This window comes from Epinephelus lanceolatus, chromosome 13 (assembly GCF_041903045.1).
Source record: "Epinephelus lanceolatus isolate andai-2023 chromosome 13, ASM4190304v1, whole genome shotgun sequence".
In the NCBI taxonomy this organism is placed as follows: domain Eukaryota; kingdom Metazoa; phylum Chordata; class Actinopteri; order Perciformes; family Serranidae; genus Epinephelus; species Epinephelus lanceolatus.
In genome coordinates, this window is record NC_135746.1 from 41,370,653 (window position 1) to 41,390,237 (window position 19,585).

Genomic DNA, 19,585 nt, shown 5'->3' on the forward strand with positions numbered 1-19,585 from the left:
TTCTCCAACACTGTTCAGCATATTAGAGACAGGCCACTAGCCCATAAAATGCTAATGTATGCTCATCTTTTTTCCTCTAATAACTTAAGATCCAGCTGTTCAAGAAGTTTTTACCAGGTGCTGAATTATCCACAGAGGTCTCTTCTCAAGAACAAATGGACCAGGAGTCTCATTTATAAAACAATGTATAGGAGCCATACTATAAATGTACTACTGTATTGGGAGCCTAATTATCTGCAGTGGTGTCTTCCTCTTCAAAACAAACACATGCTGTGATTTAAACCGGTAAAAACACTCAATAAAGCAGTTTCATGTGAAAAACATTTGTGTTTTTCTATGTCAAGGAGGCTGCTAACTACTGTGGCCCATGTGAAAACGTGAATAGCCTGATCTAGATCCAGTGTTTGTCTGTTCTGGGCTACTGCAGAAACATGGTGGTGCAACATGACGGACTCCGTGGAAAGGGACCTGCTCCCACTGTAGACATAATCGTCTCATTCTAAGCTAACAAAAAACTAAAGCAAAAATACATATTATATTACATTCCATTTCTGCCAGTGTAGCCCACTAAATCCTACACACGGAACCCTTCAATAAAAAAGGGACGTTTAAAAAAGGCGGATAATATGAAGGACAGTGGAGAGGAGGGATATTAATGAAGAGAGAAGGATAAGATGGAGCAGCTGTTGGGGGCTGGTAATCTTCTCCAGGTAGAATGTGATTGGACAGGGTATGAAATATGTTGTCCCCAGGGATGGAATGTGTGGGACATGGAAATAAGGTCATCTTTTTATCTTGTGTTACTGTTTGCATGGCGTTAACACTGAAATGCCACTCTTGTGGCAGTAAACACATGATGGGTGGATGGATGAAGAGCTACATGTAGTTAGATGAGCGCTCTATGAAACATTCATTTTAGTTATTTTATGCTACAGAGAGTGTTGTACAGTACATAAATACAGGTATTTATGTACTGTACAACAGTACAGTACATAAATACAGGTATTTAGCTCTGATGAATGTGCAGGGTTCGGCCATACTCCAATAATTCCTCTGAAACCTGTGATAACTGCCGTGCTGGTCATTTTCTGGTCACCTTTTCCAATGCCATGAATTAAATCATGCTGCTAATCAGTAGAGCTCACTCTGCCACAGTACTTAAGGGCAGCATGGATATAATAAAGTGTGTGTGTGTGTGTGTGTGTGTGTTAATGCCTGCATACAGTACAGTTAAGGTCACTGCACTTGTATATTTATAATTAGTTAGAGGCTGATTTTTGACCCCCTGTTCTTATTATTTATTGCTTCCCTGTTGACTTGGAGTCAAAAGGTTGCAGTGTCTGCATCATGTGTAACACACAATGACGGGCTGATAGAAACATAGAATATGCCAGCACACAGTGACAGACACACAACGTTGGTTTTGTTAGAAAATGAACAAAAGAGATGGATCTGGTAGTTGTTGATTCTCACCCATGTGTTACCAAATGGAACAAGGACATTTAAAGCCACATGTGTGGCAGATGTGAATAAAAGAGTTAGTTACTTAAAGGATTCAGTCAATGTGTCATTTAGTTTCATAAGTAAAACACTTACTTTGAGTGAGCAATGTATTAGTTACTAATTACTACTGATGTTTAGCAGCTACTAGACAAGAAAAACAGAAACAGACTGGATTAGTGTTGAGGTACTGAAAGTGTGCATGCATGGCGGTTGATTTACATTTTTATCTTTGCAAAAGTATACTGTAATATTATTCTAGGTACTTTTTCATTTGCATTGCATTTGGATAATATTTAAAACTCAAGGTTCACTAACTTAGCTTTCTCCATAGCTTTTGACCATAGTCCAGAGTCGTCACCAGTTAAAATCTCTGGGAAAAGCCTCAGAAGTGAACCTTGAGTGTACAGTGTTTTGCCACAGATGTGTTTTCATAAGGTTAAAAATGAATCAAATGTTAGCAGCTAATATGCTATCAAAGAAAAGATATAATGAGAAAAAAAACAAAAAGCCATTTTAGATCCATTATTTTGGAGCCAATACATGCTTGTTCAATGAATGATTAAATAACAACCTTTTTATTGATTTAAAACTTCCAAGCTGGTGAATATTATTATAAACCCTTCACTTTAACTGTAATATAATCTGACCCCAGAACACACAGATTGATGCATTGATTATAAAGGCATGTAATTACATAATGGTTGCTCCGCCAGTGTTTTGTATCTCCTCTTGAGAAGACCTAATGATGAATTTGTTCCAGTGGTGTAGCAGGCAGCGCTGAGGGCAGCTAAGATGCCAAATGTGAAGCTTGTAATTGAGACATAAAATAAAAGGTCAGTGTGACCTGTTGAGACTTGATTGCCTAAAGTTGGTTACGTAAGCAGACAGGCAGGCAGGCGATGCTGCCATCTCTTCCTTCAGCAAGTCCCTCTGAAGAGTGCTTTTGAATCGGGCTGGATTCAGACATTATGCGCTGCACTGCACAGTCCGACTGGAGGTTTATATAACCCAACATGGCTGCTGCTGTGGCAAAGCAGTGCAGAAAAGCGAGAGGAAATGAGAGAGGGAGATAAATCAGAGCAGGGAGAGATGTAATAAACATGATGCAGAAATAGAACTGTTTTTCAATTCAACAAAGATATTTTGTCGGCAAAATACTGGAAGGCTCTTAGAGTGTGTCAGCAGTTTTGTAAACTGGCCTCTGAATAAAGCGATAATAAAAAGGAGGCTGTGCAGGACTTAATCATTATGAAGCAACCGTTGATCTGGGGACCTATACATGACTGAATCCATCTGCTGAGATGAATGCAGATACATCCATATACCACCCTGGAGGCTTTGATGATTCAGACCATGACGTGCTGGGATATTGCCGTGGCAGTTAAAAATGGCTTCATATCTTGTGTATGTGCAGCGAGCATGTGTGTCTAGCAGATGTTGTTGTGGACATCTCTGGACACAAGAGTGGATGAAACAAACACAGAGGGTACAGTGGGACCTCTGAATATCAACCAGACTGCTTGATCAGTCACCAAGATGAGACATTTCCAGGTGGGCCAAGCCATCTGTCCAGAAGAATGCACAGACTCTCACTCCATATTTGATTAGTCTCTACCAGACGTCCTGCTGTGGTGTTAAAGGGTGACGTTGGTTTTAAACCTGGACCCTATTTTTCCATGTTTTTGTGTCTAAGTTACTAATGACAACAATTTTTGAAAGTTGCTCACTGTGACTCAGAGTGCTGCAGCCGGCAGCAGCGAAACAGGCTGTAACCACTCTGGGAATGTTTGCACCGTCAATGTACGTCCACTAAAAGTGCTTGTTTTTGCCACTGACAAGCAATGATTATTATTCTGACAGTTTCTGACAGCATTATAGAGAGGGTCCCTAGAGTGATAGACCTCCTTGTTAAAAATAATATTTTTTTTGTTTAACCAGAAATAGAACCCTTTAATCAAACTTGGCAGAAACCAAATAGAATTCACAAAAAACATCCTGATTTGTCTCATCACTGTACCAACAATCACCAACTCTGGCTTGATTAAAATAAGCTCTTAATTCACCTAGTTAGATTTGAAAATATGCTGGCTCTATACATGCTAAAATTACTGTTTATTTAAATGGAGGCTGGTTTTGGCAATTGTGATTTCAGGGCTGTTTCTGGTTAAACAAAAATATTTTACTCTTTAACAAAGAGGTCTATCTCTGTAGAGATCCTTTCCATAATGTTATCTGACACTGATCCTGTCAGTGGCACAAACAACATGTTTAGAACTGACAGTGCAAACATGTCCTGAGTGATAACATTGCAGCCCATATTGCCGTCTTGCTCAATACTCTAACAATTTTAAAAATTGTTGTTCCCATTAGTCACTTAAAAAAAACACATGGGGAAATAGGTTCCAGGTTGAATAATACCAAATTTGCCCCTTAAGATTTAGACTTTTCTTAGTGATAGTGTGTGTAATTAATGTTTCAAGGGTTGCAAATGGACTGGATGGTCTGTTTAGGTGTATTGTTTCTCTACAAGCAATGCATTTACCTTACTACCAACAAACATAATCACTATACACGGAAATAGGTTGAGCAGATTTGTATCTGTACATAAGCTTACCACTGGCATAGCACATTAAGATATGCTGATTTTCCTTTAAGTCCAAATGTCCACTGCTAATTGTGTTTGATAGAGCATAACCATTGAGTACTGAATGTAGGGGTCCACAGCAGTGAGCTAACATATTTTCCTCTTTGCCACAAATCTGCCCCTTGGCAACTCAGTCACCAGAATAAACGTAGGCATTATACATTTCTGCAATCTGCGGATATGTAACATTTATGTTATTTTGTAGTGGGTACATTAAAACTTTATGTATCATAACATTTCAACAACATTGTGGTTAACATGTGGTTAAGATTAGGTACATAATCCACTTGGTTATGGTAAGGAAAAGATCATGTTTGGTTTAAGCTGGAAACGGCGTCGAGGTCTCTAAACACCTTGATATGACAAGTATGAAAATTTGTAAAAATGTAACACATCCATGGTTTTCAGATTGTCTGAACTTTTCTTGAAATAGGTTCCTACAGTTTTATATGTGGAGATGAGAGCTGTGACCTTCTAAAATAATGGCGAAAAGAGCCGTAAGTCTTTGTAGATTTGTAATTTGCTGTTGATTCTCAGTGGAATTGGCACAACTAGCTGCCCTGTCATTTTTTTTTACTCATTTTACCAAAAAATATCTTTATTTTATTTACAGACAGTTGACTTTATGTTTCCCTGAGACAGTGCATAAAAATGTATTGCTCCTATTTTAACCCAACAGCCAGTGATACGTCATTATTCCCTTCTCCTGGGTAGTAAAGGCCATTATTGCAGCAGGATTAACACTTAGCCAAAAAACTGTGGAAAGGAGTTAAATTTGATTTTTAAGGGTGTTAAATAATTTGAATGCTAGTTTGTAAGAATGTCTTGTAGACATATCTGCTGATAATCTCAAACTCATCTGACACATAACAAGTTGTTTTATGATGATCTTTGGAGTTAGCACTCAATAATCCTACATCTGGAAAGGCCCAACTGTTTGGCTTGTGATATGAGCAGCTCATGACCTACAGAGGGGAGGGAAGGATCACAGCTACAGGGCTAACAGGCTGTTTATGTGTCTCTGTGGCTAATCCGCCAAAATCCCAGTCAACCCTGTCTGAGACTGGCATTCCTGTGCAAACATCAGCTGTTCCCTTCCCTTTTATTCCCCAACAAACAAACAAACAAACACTGCTGCTGCAGCAACGGAGGCTCCTTAATCCTCCATTATACAGCCTGCAACCGTAAACAGACTTCAGAGATTATGGCTCCAGTTCCTCCAGTTTCCTTTGGTCCATTTTGTTGCATGCCATGCTCTTTGGTTCTCTCATTTTTCTTCTCACCCCTCTGAAATATATGTTACATTTTTACCTTGGGTTTATAGCTGCTGCAGTTATTCAGGGTAACTTGATGCCAAGAACCATGTGTCACCTTGTCCAAGGGCATCTTGACCGGGCACATGTGTGATGATGGGTGTATTTAAACTGCAGAGATAAACAGGATCTTATAGGATGAATTTCTGTTGAATTAAATGGGTGATTTTCTTAGACTAACACAATTAGCAAATATAAGTATGTGTTTCTAGAAAAATACTGCTTTTGTATTTCAGATTCTTTGTAAGACCAGCCCATCTGAGCCTGACATCCTGCTGCAAATATTTTCTGCCCACTGTTATTACATGAGTGTCACCCATTAGTTTGTTTAAAGCCTCAAATTAGCCATTTTGGCTGTCACCATCTCGGATTTTTGGAGCCAAAAGTGACCATATTTGGATTAAAAGGTGGTACTAACCCTGATGTTAGCTGCTAGCTTGGTTAGCACAGTGCATTTGTAGCTTTGGTAAACTGTGATAATACTAATTTTAATTTTCACTAGCAAAAGACAGGCTTAAAACCATGAAAACACAATGTTCTTACCAGAAAAACTGGACTCGTTAGAGGGTCTTTTGATACAACAAAATGCTGAACAAGAATACTTTATGGGCTGCATCGTCCTGTCACACCCTTAAAGATGCATTACTTTGCACCCGAATAACATTAAAATGGGTGACTTATATAATGATTCACCCCCTTACAGTTGTCATTAATGTTGAAATGATCTATAGAGACCAAAATCTTTTTTGTACCAGGTCACAAACATTATTTATTTGTGCTTTAAAGTTGGACATTTTAACATGGGGGTCTGTGGGGATTAACTTACTTCTGGAGTCAGCCTCAAGTGGTGATTAGATGAACTGCAGTTTTGGCACTTCAGCGTTGGCTTCATTTTTTAGCATCTTCAGAGGAGACCATAAATGTATGATGTGGATTTGATTTCCATCATTACTGCACCATATTTTTTAAGCTGTGTTTTAATTTTGTTGACTTACCAAATCCTAAACGCCAGCTAATTTCTGTTTCTTTAGAAAAATGTCTTTTCAAGTTATGCATTATGCAAGTTATTGCCTTAAGGCTGTTTATGCCTCATCCATTCTTTCCCTCTGTTCTGTTTTGCTTCCAGCCCTCCCTGAATTCCCACTAGGATCTTCTCTTCCCTGTTGGAGACCTTCTCCACCCCCCACATCCAGCAGCCATGGCAGACGACGCAGACATGCGCAATGAGCTGTCAGACATGCAGCAACGCGCTGATCAGCTGGCAGATGAGGTGAGAAAATGCTCGCTGCATCATGGTGGTTTCAGTTGCGATGTTGCATGGACATGTTGGCACGCACACAATTTATGTATACTGAATCAGAGACTGGACAAATGCACATTCATATGCATACAAATGAGAAGCACATGTGCAATACAGATACTCTGAAATGTCAGATCTTAAAACAAATTGAAAATAAATATAGAATTTGAAGGCTGAATATACAGAGTATGGTATATCCAAATTTGAAAGCCATTTTAATCAAACAAATCTCTTCTTCTCATAGGTAGTTTATACCCTAACCTCAAAATAGTTACAAATGTAGTTCAGTCTTGAATCTGTATGAATAGAAATTATACATTAAACATATCATTGTACATATCATGTCGTCATGCTTGCATAGTTTTGTGCAGGTGATAGGAGAGTAAACACAGCACACACACCTTCAGAGTGACCACATTCTTGGCTGGTCCTCACTACCAGATAGACCTTCAAAGGCCTATTTAGTTTTGAGGTTCAGGTTAGAATCAGGTCAGAGTTAGGGTTAGGGGTTGGGGTCAGGCATTTATTTGTGATGGATAAGGTTAGGGTAAGAAGCCAGGGAATGCATTATGAGTGTCCTCTAAAGTATAAAAGAACAGGGTTGTGTGTGTGTGTGTGTGTGTGTGTGTGTGTGTTTCAACAGCAGTCAGAGTGAGAGTGAGAGAAAGTCTCAGTCATGGCCCAGAGCAGATAAGCCCACACCCCTCCAGCATCATATATGACTCACACTGGCACAGCTGAACAGAATATTAAACACACACACACACACACACACACACACACACACACACACACATGCGGGAACATAGGGCATGCACAAAATGGCGGCCTCAGAATAACAGTTTTTGCCTCTGTAGCACTGTCTTACATGAGCTCCGACCTAGACCCACAGAGAGCCTGACAGCTTATGTAGTGGCCATTTCAAATCAAATAACACAAGGACAAGTGCTAAAACATCAGTGCGAGGGAGTTCTTGTTGCTTGACTTAAGATTAAATGAAAAAGATGGGAATAAGGAAAATAGGTAAAAAACGGAGGAAGAAGAGCAGCAAGCACAGCAAGACGAGGCTGAGTCATTGTGAAGAGGACTAGACATAATAGAGTGCCATCTCTGCCACGTGTCTCTGGCTAGTGAGCTGTGCTCTGCAGACACACACTTCTAAGAAAGGAAATTGGAACATGCATCTATATATCTATCACCACACAGGCTAATAATAGATATCCAACAGTCTGGGACAAAGGGACAGAGAGGGTGATCAAAGCAAGCTTTCGTAACAAGAGAAGTTATTTTATCGACAAAGCTGCTGTGTTCTTAAGTAAATCACTGGTGAGCTTGTAAATTAGTTAGTCTCAAATGTGTTTAAAAGCAGTTTAGTTTTGGTTTCAGATCCAAATCATTGTAAGCGTTCAATTGATTGACAGCATAAAAAATTATTTTTTCAGAGATCACCCACCATTACAGCTTTTTTCAATAACTCAATCAAAAGTACAAATGGTGGCATTAGCCCCGTTTTCACCAACATTTCCAGGAACTTTTATTTCCAGGAATTTATTTACCTGGGTAAAAGAATTCCCAGTAATCTGTGTGGTTTGCGTTTCCACCGCACGTCAAAGTTCCGGAAAATTTATTAAAATCAGGCTGTTGACGTAGCGCCAGCTTATTGGCTGGTAACATGGTAACATTAGTGCTGGTAGAGAGAGAGAGCGGCTGTTTGTCTCAGCCAGCAGCTAATTTTAAAAGTATTTTAAGATAAGTGTCAATCTAAGTTAGTCTACAAACAGCCAGCTGTCATTTGAGCTTATTAGTAACAATTCGCTATTAGCTGAACTAGCGTGCTGTCCTTGTGTAAGACATAACAGTAGTGTCGGTGGAGGAGAGACTGTGGATGGAGCATATTGAATATCGCTGTCTACATGTTTACATGTTCATGCTTTCTGAACACATGTATTGTTAAAGTATTGGCTTCTTCCTCACTAAGGTTTAATTGCACTTACAGTAACGACTGTAGCTGCTCGAGTCATTTTTGAGTTAATCTTCACTTCGTTTCCACCGCAGCCGCTCGGCTGTTCACCGGTTACTGTGTCATGTAGGTGTCTGTGTGTGTATGTGGAGGAGATTAATTTTAATTTAATTAAATTTTTTTATATACTTTATTAATCCCCCTGAGGGAAATTCAATTTTTTCACTATTTATTGTCATTAACACACAGGTCCGAAAGACACACACATGCACAAACAGGACCTATACATGTACTAAGTGGAGAGATGTCAGAGTGAGGGGGCTGCCTTGGTCAGGCGCCCCGAGCGGTTGGGGGGCACCTTGGCAATGCCCAGGAAGTGAACTGGCACCTCTCCAGCCACCAGTCCACGCTCCATATTTGGTCCAGACGGGGACTCGAACAGGCGACCCTCCGGTTCTCAACCCAAGTCCCTGTGGACTGAGCTACTACCACCCTCAGCACTGGCACAAAAGAACCGATACTGTTAGCGCTTCTCAGTACTATCATTACTTCTTTGACAATTTAGCCCCGGGGCTAATTTCATACCGGGTTTCGGTACCCATCCTTAATCAAAACACAAACAAAGTGGAGCTTGTAGAGATGAAATAAAGTTTGCTGCCACACTGGCACGGAACTTAGCAAGCGTGTGTTCCACCAATCAGCGTTGTTCAGCAAACAGCTCCGCCCCTCAAGAATTCCAGGTAATCTGAAAAGTCCTACCCCCCCTACTAAGTACTTTTTTCAGGGAAAGTTTTGGGTTGAGGGAAAGTTTTTTCCCTGGGTAAGGTTTTTCAAAATCCTGGGTAATTGATAAAAGTTCCTGCGGTGGAAAACGCTATTGTATGTTTCTGCAAACTGTGACAACATTATATTTTACATTATTATGTAGCAGATTCACTGAAACTTTGCATTTCTTAATGTTTCAACAACGCTGTGGTTAATATATGGTTAGTTCTGAGGCACAAGAACTACTTGGTTATGGTTAGGAAAAGATCAGGTTTTGGCTTAAAATACAAGTTTTGGTGGCACAACCCCTGCCAAAAACTCAGCAAAAAACGACCACTTTTCGTGGCCTTATCACATTAGAAATCAAAGCAGTTTTGGTAGAAAAACAACAGTGTTTTGTGGCACTATGCCTTTAGGAAACACAGTGATGTCTCTGTAAAAAACAGCTGTTCTTCGTGGCACTATTCTGGCAGGGAATGAGCAACATCTCAGGAAAAAAACAACCACTTTTTGTGGCTTTATCTTGTTAGGAATCAAAGGAGTCTCAGTAGAAATTCAACAGCTTTTCGTAGCACTATCCCCTTAGTAATCAACACAGTCTCGGTAAACAATTGCTTTCATGGCACTATCCAGTCAGGAAACACAGTGATGTTTTAGTGAAAAACAGCTGCTTTTCATGGCATTATTATGTCATTAATCAAAGCAGCCTTAGTAGAAAAACAACAGTGTTTCATGGCGTTATCCCCACAGGAAACACAACGATGCCTCTGTAAAAAATAGCAACTGTTTTTTGTGGCACTTTTCTGGCAGGAAATAAGCAAAGGCTAAGTTAAAATCAACCGCTTGTCATGGCTTTATCCTGTTAGGAATCAAGGCAATCTTGGTGAACAAGAGCTGCTTTTTGTGGCACTAGGAATCAAAGCAGTCTAAACAGCAATTGCTTTTCCTGGCACTATCCCGCCAGGAAACACAGCAATGTCTTGGTAAATAGCAACCACATTTTGTGCCGCTATCCTGTCAGGAAACACAGTCTTGGAAAAAAAACAACTGCATGGCACTACCCCATCAGAAAACACAGTGAAGTCTCAGTAAAAAACAACTGCTTTTTGTGGCACTATCTCTAGTAGAAACGCAGTTATATGTTGCTAAAATCCCACATTTGGTGGCTAAAAAGCTGCTGGAAACGTAGTGATGACTTGCTAACAACCGGTCTTGAACAGTGTTTTGCAGGCGTCTTGCCTAGGTGACACACCTCCAACATCCCTTCCACCTCCTGGTGACAAAGTCAAAGTCAGCTCTCACTTTAGAAACATTAATGATACAACATTGTCTTCTGGTGACTGGGCTTCCCATCATGAGGTCAGGCATATTGAATGCTCAGTGCAGACAGTGTGTGTCCCTGTGAGTTCATGTTGAGTTCATGTCAATAACTGTCAGGTATTGATCCTATTTGTGTCCCACTGATTGTTCAAATTGACTCCACTTTGATGTGATACAAGCTCGCTTATGCTCAATTCAATGACCATATACATTGTAGATAAGTGAGTTATCAGTGTTACCCCAGGCCCACTAGATTTATTTGTTTTCTCTTTTGTGATGACGGTAGTAGCTGTTTGAATCTGTCATGTAATATGAAATGGAAATTAACTGTATCTATTTTTTTTTTTCACAGTCTCTGGAGAGCACTCGCCGTATGCTGCAGCTGGTGGAAGAGGTAAGAAAAACCCATAAAACTTTACATTTATTCATGAAATTCGAGACAAAATGTGACATGGCGAGAATGACTAGTGACACTAGAAGTCTGTCATTTCTTAGATACACTGTGGGTAAAGTTCTTCTGTATGTAGGATATGCTGATATATATTCCATCAGAAAAACTGCAAGAGAGTTTGCTACAGTGAGTCTTGGGCATAATCATGGAATTAAAAAATGCAGCACCCTATTCACTCCGTACTGTTTCAGTAGTTTGAATATTACAGCTATGAGGCCATTTTATTTTTTTCCTTTCACATAATTTGTATTTTCTGCATTACTAGAATTTTGAGTCCTTGATTTAGAACTAATTAGACTTTTCTAGATGAGATACATTTTACAAATTACAATTATAAATTGTAATTCTGGGAGTGCCAGCATTACCAATTACACTTTTTACACAATGTCTGTATTCCTCACAATTTCCAACAAAGAACGGCATGCTATTCACAACAGTTAACAGTTGAAAGAGGAGCAGAGAACAACAGTGTAGCAACACACATGAAGCACAGTGCTGGAGGACAGTAGGTTGTCTTACAGCAGAGGAGCTGAATGTGCACTGGTACAGCATGGACAAAAAGTGTTTTCTAAAATACATGGCTGCACTGCAGTAAATCTGAGAGAAGTGGGTAAATCATGGCAGTCATCTCATCTCCATGAAGATTTGTGATGATTTGACAAGAATGACATTAATTATTCTTGGAACAGGGTTGAACCAAAGGAAACTGAATAAAAAGTGGTGTGAGTTAATATCCAGCACTGTTTTGGGGACAATGACATGTCAGTGACTCACTTGGCTAGTGGACAGTGAAACATTTTTTTTTTTTTGCCTTTCAGAAAGAACACCTCTCTGCTAACACCTAGAGCAGTGCCCCCAGAATTTTTTCATAAGGGGGTCCAGTTAGGGCCACTGAGAATTTTGGGGTGGCACACCAAGAAAAAGTCAGAACATAATTTTAAGAGCTCCATCATGCTATTATAGTATGTAGGCTAGTTGAAAACTATGTCAAAACAAGAGTTAAGGGACCCTTAAAAATGTCAATGCCAGTTGTACCCTCACCAAAATTTAGCCTAATTTTGAAGGGTGATTTTGCCCCATTTCCAACAAGGTATGCCAACATGGCTTGTACAAATGGATGCCTTAGGTTGTCCAGTTTCACAAGATACCACTACCTTTGCGCTAGCTTAAAAAATTAGAGGCTTCACAGCCTCTTAAAGACCAAATAGGGGGGCTATTGTGTCGGGGTGTTGTTTCTTGCTAGACTGATTCCAGTCTCATGACTGCTGGAGTCAGGATACTGTCAACAATTCAAACTCATCAGGAGTCTTAAGCTAAGCTAACCTTCTCCTGGCCCAAGCTTCAAATTTAATGGACAGATATGAGAATGGTATCAACCTTTTTATCTAACCTGTGGCAAGGAAGCAAATATTGTATTTCCCGGATGACACCTGTTCCTTGAACATCTCTCCTGCCAGGTACCGAGGGATATTGTTATTACTAGAAAAATAGACCTGAAATCAAGCTTCTGTCTCATTCTATACTACTATTATCTGGCTAAGAATAATCTTTACAGATGACTTGTTGAGTGACAGTCAGACAAAGAACTCTTGGGTCACTTAATCCAAATTCAATATTCAGCTTTAACAAAAAGGGTTTTCTTAGTTCTAAGTGTTAGAAACTATTAGTACTGTCAGGCCGGTTGAGTGAACTATGAGTCAAACAAGTGATGGCCTGAATAGCAATATACAAAATGAATTAATGTCAAAGAAGGAGGATACACACACACACACACACACAGGCTGTAGATTTTCATTTGCCCATATAACATTCATGCCAATAATAATAACAGACTGAGAGTGACACAGAGAAAGACAAAAGAAAGCCTGAGTCAACAAGCCGACAGAGACGAAGGGGAGGAGGAAATAAAAGTGCGACAGCGTGGACAGCTGGGGGTGGTGTGAATCTCAAGGTCACACTGATCATCCATCGACATATCTCACCACGCGGCCCCACCCTCTGACTGTACTGTAGGCGGGGAGATTACCACATTGCTTTATATGCCATCATTACAAAAGTAGCTAACAAGGGGCTGGCATTCTCTAATTTTTAGATAAACATTCAGTCTATTTTATGATATTTCTCAGAATTTCTGATATCCTCTCCAAACTTCAGCAATATGTTGTAATATAAACGACTGAAAAGATGATGGGTTGGAAAATTGCAATGCAGTCAAAAAAAGCTGAATTTTATTCTGAAGGAAAATCAAAACAGCTTGTTTTTCCAAATCAGTTCAAAGCCTGATGTTGCTTTGAGTTAAAAAGAATCCTTATTGTTGCAGCACACGGTTAAAGGTTTTTTTGGGGGAGTTTTTTTCTTATCTGCTGCGAGGCTCCTAAGGACAGAGGGATGTCGTATGCTGTAAAGCCCTGTGAGGCAAAGTGTGATTTGTGATATTGAGCTTTATAAATAAAAGTGAGGATTGAGGCCAGACCAAACAAGTTCTTGAAGCTGTAATTGTAATTTACTATTATTTAGTAAACTATAATCTCTAATCCCTAATCTGACAAATATGAAAGTCTTGCAAATTTTCCGTAATCTGCCAAACAGGATGTTCTCATAAACTGTTTGTACGTTTTCCTACGAAAAGTTATGCACCCAAATACATATCCTATGTATTTTTTAAAGGCTGTGATCACATGACCAATGTGCTGACTTGTAAGGAGGCAGGTTGGGGTGGTTTGAGGTCATTGTAAGGTATGTCCTCACCATGTTTCTTTTCCTGGACCTAACCTCCATAACTTTACATTAAGTACGTAATTGTTTGTTCAGGATGTAATGTCATTCATAGGGCACTAATTGGTAGGAAATCAAACGAATTGTTGTGTCTGCATATTTGTTGGATATCATACTAACCATTCTATAAATATACGTTGTGCCAAAATGTAATAATCTATCCACCTGATTTGAGGGGAGAATGCAAATCGAATTACGTCCAGTCCTGTATGGGATTATGGTTGATCATTGCTTGGAGTTTCCCAAGGGACCAACCAGGTGCCACATCTAAGTGTGGCAGTGCTGCACTTCTAAGAAGCAGAGAGGAAGAAGAGTTGTGTGTGAGCTACACAGTGTCGCTTTCCTCCACCTCCTAACACTGTTTCCACGGACATCAAAATCTGTAGCCAACACTTCATATCAGTGACTATAGCTTTATTGTGGCACTCATGCAGGCTTAGCTGTTCAGATGGAATTCAGTCAGGAATTAAAATGAAAATCTGACAACTGAAAGAAGACCAACACACAATCTATATTTTAAGTTTCAGGAAAAGAAAAATAGTCCTACTTACACTTTACAAGCAAAACTAATGCACAGAAGGACAGCTGCTGAGTCTTTGACAGAAGGGATGTTGGGATCTTGGGTTATTAATTGTGTCATTAGTAGGAGGAAATCTAATGGCAGGGATCTCATTTTAATGAGAGTTCTCCTTTGCTGTTATTATTGTTAATCTCCTGGGGGCTGTTTCCATGTTTCCTGCTTATGGTGTAATTCCCAAATTACCTTTGACCCTTCAGATCAATACCAGCCTAAATGCTGATGTTGGGGAAGCAAAATATTCTAATTTCTTCCTTTAGGAAAAAGGAAACATCAACAAAATCATCCTAGGGTATAGTGATGTTAAATGAGTCGCTATTTGGCATTACAGAAAACATAATAGTGGTATTCTGCATTTATACTGAATGATCAACGTATCCTTTTACAACAGTTCGTATGAGTATTATATTTTACAAAAATGCACACACAACAGTGCCACAGATGGCATTACATACTCAACGTACAGTAACATACGCCAGGTAGAGTGACATACTTAATGTAGAGTTATGTACTTAATGTAAAGTTACAGAGGTTCAGTTTAGGGAAAGAAACATGGTGATGACATACCTTAAAATAACTCAGAGTTCAAAACGGTTTCCTGAGGGAAAGGCCTGTGTTTTGTGATCCACCTACCACGCCAACCTCCTGCCTTACAGGGACCCCTTCCTTCTTTACTCCCATCAGCAGATTGGTCACGTGACCAATCTGTAGTCTTCCCAAAGACGTGGGTTATACACGAATTACTGGCTCATTATTGAGTTGGATATGTATGATTTTGTGTGCATTCCTTTTTAAAGGAAAACACAAGCTACTATCAATAGCCACTGCAATTTTTATATTTACTCAACCATAATTTAACCCAAGCACAACTTTGCAATAGCTGTGACCATGTACGCACATGTATCCCCCCATTGCTATGGCCCCTTTCAGCCAATTGGCATGAACACAAACACTTGACGTCCATGCCAAATTTCAGCCTCCAAGGGAAAAAAACTGTAGCCGCCAAATTTTGTGGATCGAGTGACTGATCAACAAGCAAAGTGAGCAAGGTCTTAACTAAAAATGGCAGGCCACAGAACTACCCCATACACTACTTACACTAGGATTTAGCAAGTGTCTCGTTGAAGATGATGTGACAGCAGCTTTGCTATGGCAATCAGTTGGGGATCTCGCCTGCACTGTGGGGGTACTACACGCAGTGGTAAACAACATAGCCAAGAAAAGAGGACCTGGTACCAAAAGTGAGTTGAGTCAAGTCAAGCTGTATAATGCAGTGGAAATACAGCATTACATCTAATAAGACATATTAAAAAAACATGCAGGTCTTAATGTTGTAAATCTGTAATTCTCTACCTCCAGTTTGATTTTAAGATGTGTGCTCTTTTTCACTGTGGATATTTAATGAAACAGTTCAATATTTTGAGAAATAACTTGGTTTATTGCTGAGAATAAGCCAAGAAAATTGATATCACCTTCATGGCTGTATGTTAAATATGAAGCTAGAGCCAAGTGAGATTAGCTTAGCATAAAGAAAGGAAGCAGGGAGCAATAGATAGTCTGTTTCTGTCCAGGGGTTAAAAGACCCACACCTCTAAGGCCCACTAAAAAACACATTTTTATAACGTTTCTTTGTGGTTTTATAGGGAGTTATGTATTGGAACAACTGTTTGTCTAGCCAGTGTTTAGCTAGACAGGCTAGATTCAATGCTAATTTGGCTGGCTGCTAACAGTAGCTTCATATTCAGCACACAAACTTGTGAGTGGTATCAATCTTCTTATCTAACTCTCCACAAGTGTATTCCCTAGTATTTCAAATTATCCCCTTAATCATGTTATCATACACTTTGTCACAATTGCTTAAGGCATGCAGATAACGCCTTACCTTCTCTCCCTCGTGCTAGCTGAGAGTTTAATTAGCTTTAGTAATTTTGTTTTATTGCAGTACAACAATCCAGTATCAAACAATGCAAAACAATGATAAGGAGCAATTGAAAAATGAATAGTTTTTGAACTCCACACAAAAAAAAACAATGTGTCTGGTGAAAAGTGAAAAAGGACAATGTGGGGAAATGGCTTATGGCAGCTCATATGTTTCAGCTGATTCCCTAAGGTGTTGTAGCCTCATTACTGACCTCTGTTTCATTTGATTTGTCCTCCCTCCCTCATCCTTCACTTCTTTGGCTGTCTTTGGGGAATAGAGCAAAGATGCCGGCATCAGGACTTTGGTTATGCTGGACGAGCAGGGAGGTAAGTGTGCAGGAGGGGAGATGGCGAGTTCAGTCACAACATATAGATATTAATAACTGAGCTATTCACATTCAACAGAGCTCATGTAATGAATCTGTATTTAGTAAAAAGTCATATATTCTGATGATATTCACATACTAGCAGCACCACAAAGGACATTATTGTTTAAAGGTAGTAATGTTGGTATTAAATTAATGGTATCAAAACACTTGTGAATGGATTGATTGTTTCATATGCTGTTGCTTGTTTTCATTTAAATGCATTTCTAAACTAATTCTTTTTCCCCTGATTTGTTAAGAGTAATATTTTCTGATTTGGGTTTTTGGATTTAACGCATGCCAAGGGTTCAACTTTGGGGACTTTTTCTTTCTTCCAGCTTTCTTTAACCTCTGTGTCCTTTTGCTAACATTTTTCTTTTTTGGTTTGCCTAACTGCTTTTGATTTGCCAGCAGCTGTTCTTTTATTTTCATGAGCTAACAAAGACAGCAAAAGGAAATCGTGAAAGTGCCAATCCATTTACTAAGGAATACTTAATGCCAGCCACCACAGTGTCAAAACCCTACAGCTCAACATCATTCTTCATTTATTCATTGTCGAGAATCCAGCTGGGTTCACGCATTTGTCCCTGTGGCAGCCAGTGGCAGGTTGACTTGGTGGCTGCTCTTAGATCTGTTTGTGCCATAATCTTCTACAGAACTGCTGAGGAAAAACTATTTGGATATTAACACTATTACGATACAGTTATGTTGTGGTCACAGACCTACTAAAATTGAATGAAACACCAAAAGACATTTAAATTTTACCACTACACCTAATGAGCCTCAATGAAAATACATGGTTACAGACATGCCATCCAAATTGCCAAAACATATGTTGCACGTTTCTGCAAGCCATGGATATGGTGCATTTGTACATTATTATGTAGCATATATGTTGAAACTTCATGTTTCATTATGTTTCAGTAATGTTGCAGTTAATGTGTTGTTAGGTTTAGACACAAAAACACCTGGTTGTTGTCATATTCTGGCCTAAAATAACTGGCTTTGGTGGCACAGTCCCCACCAAAAATGCAGCAATATATCTGTAAGACACAAATGCTTTTAGTGGTACTATTGCAGAGGGAAATACAGCAAAGTCTCTGTAAAAAAACCAACATTTTTCATGGGACAACTCTGGCTAGAAACGCAAGGATGTCTTGGCAAAAAAAACCAAAAAAACTTTAAGTGGCACTGCCCAGCAGGAAACACAGCTCTGTAAAAAAAAACCACTTTTTGTGCCACTTTCCTGGCAGGAAATGCATGGAAGTCTCAGTAAAAAAACACTGCTTTTAGTGGCGCTACTTTGGATGGAAATGCAGGGATGTCTCAGCAAAACAACTGCTTTTAGTGGCACTATCCCAGCAGGAAACACAGCGATGACTTGGTAAAAAAAAACAAAAAACACTGCTTTGTGGCACTGTTCTTGCTTGAAAAGCAAGGTGTCCCAGCAAAAAATAATCACTTTTTGTGGCACTGTCACGGTAAAAAAAATAAAATAAAAACAGCTCTTTTCGAACACTGTTCTAGCTGGAAATGCAGAAATGTCTCTACAAAAAATCTACCATTCTTTGTGGCACAATACTGCCAGGAAAAGCAGTAATTTCTTGGTAAAAAACAGCCACTTTTCACGGCCCCATCCCCTGTGGAAAAAGTGACTTGTCACTGAAAAACATGCATGTTTGGTGACTACAAGTTGTTGGAGCTGCAGTATAATGACACGCTTAAAAGCAAAGTTTGTTGGTCTCTAACAGTGGTCTGCAGCTTGGCAGGTGTCTCACCCCCCCCCCCCCCCCCCTTCCTATGACAAAGTCAGTTTATGTACTGCCTTAATTTAGAAATGTTGATAATCACGAAATGTTCAAATGTAACGTATCTGTGGTTTGCAGAAACGCACAATACCAACATTTCCTTCTGGCTACTGGGCTGGTTAGGCCATCTCTGTGTATACGTCAATCTGTCTTTAGCCTTTTCCTGTAAATACTACTGGAAGCCTAAATGCCCAAACAGGTTTAAAACAGCTAAACATGTCTTGCCACCCAGCCAACAGTCCAGAGGTTTAAGAACACAACAGGCTGATAAGAAAAACGATCGATTTAGCTGGTAATGACAAAATATTCAATCACTCCTCTATCAACTCATATACTGCTTTGTACAATCCCTGGTCACATGCAGTTTGTTAGTAAGTAAGCCTGCAACCCCCATTGAATACCATGGTTTAAAGTGTGCAACATTAAACAGTTAATAGGGGTAGTGTGGAACTATGAAGAGGTACCTTGTGCTTCACTTGGCTCTGATGAGGACATGGGCCATCAGCTCTCCCATTGGCTGGAAGACATATAAAACAATTCCCCATATTGTAAAAAAGAGCCGCTATTGCACCAACACACTTGTACACTTAGGGGGATGAAAGCCCGAATCCTTCCTCTGACCATCCATTTATCCTCTCGTCCCTAGTGTCTACACTTTTCTGCAGGATGAACACTCTAAAACCAGTTGCAATGGCTGATTGGTGAGCTTGAGCTGACCTCTGACCCTGCATTATTGATTTTGTTTAGTCAATAGAGCCTGTAGCTTTATGGAAAATGATACTCAAGACACTTAATAAAGGGTGTAGAGGTTTGCTCTAAAGAAATGAAATATAAAACTTTTAGACCCTGACATTTTTTTCCTCACAATCTTTAAAAAGAGCTGC

At 39.6% G+C, this 19,585-nt stretch overlaps 1 protein-coding gene across 2 annotated transcripts in view; it reads left to right on the plus strand.

The window, feature by feature from the left end:
* Positions 1 to 19,585, plus strand: part of snap25a (synaptosome associated protein 25a) — a 59,373-nt gene that overhangs the window by 20,329 nt on the left and 19,459 nt on the right. For both annotated transcript variants that reach the window (XM_033649420.2, XM_033649421.2), the window contains exons 2-4: positions 6,587 to 6,730; positions 11,158 to 11,199; positions 16,807 to 16,855. In XM_033649420.2, the coding sequence (XP_033505311.1) occupies positions 6,659 to 6,730; positions 11,158 to 11,199; positions 16,807 to 16,855 (163 nt within the window). In that variant the 5' untranslated portion in view covers positions 6,587 to 6,658. The remainder of the gene's footprint in view (positions 1 to 6,586; positions 6,731 to 11,157; positions 11,200 to 16,806; positions 16,856 to 19,585) is intronic.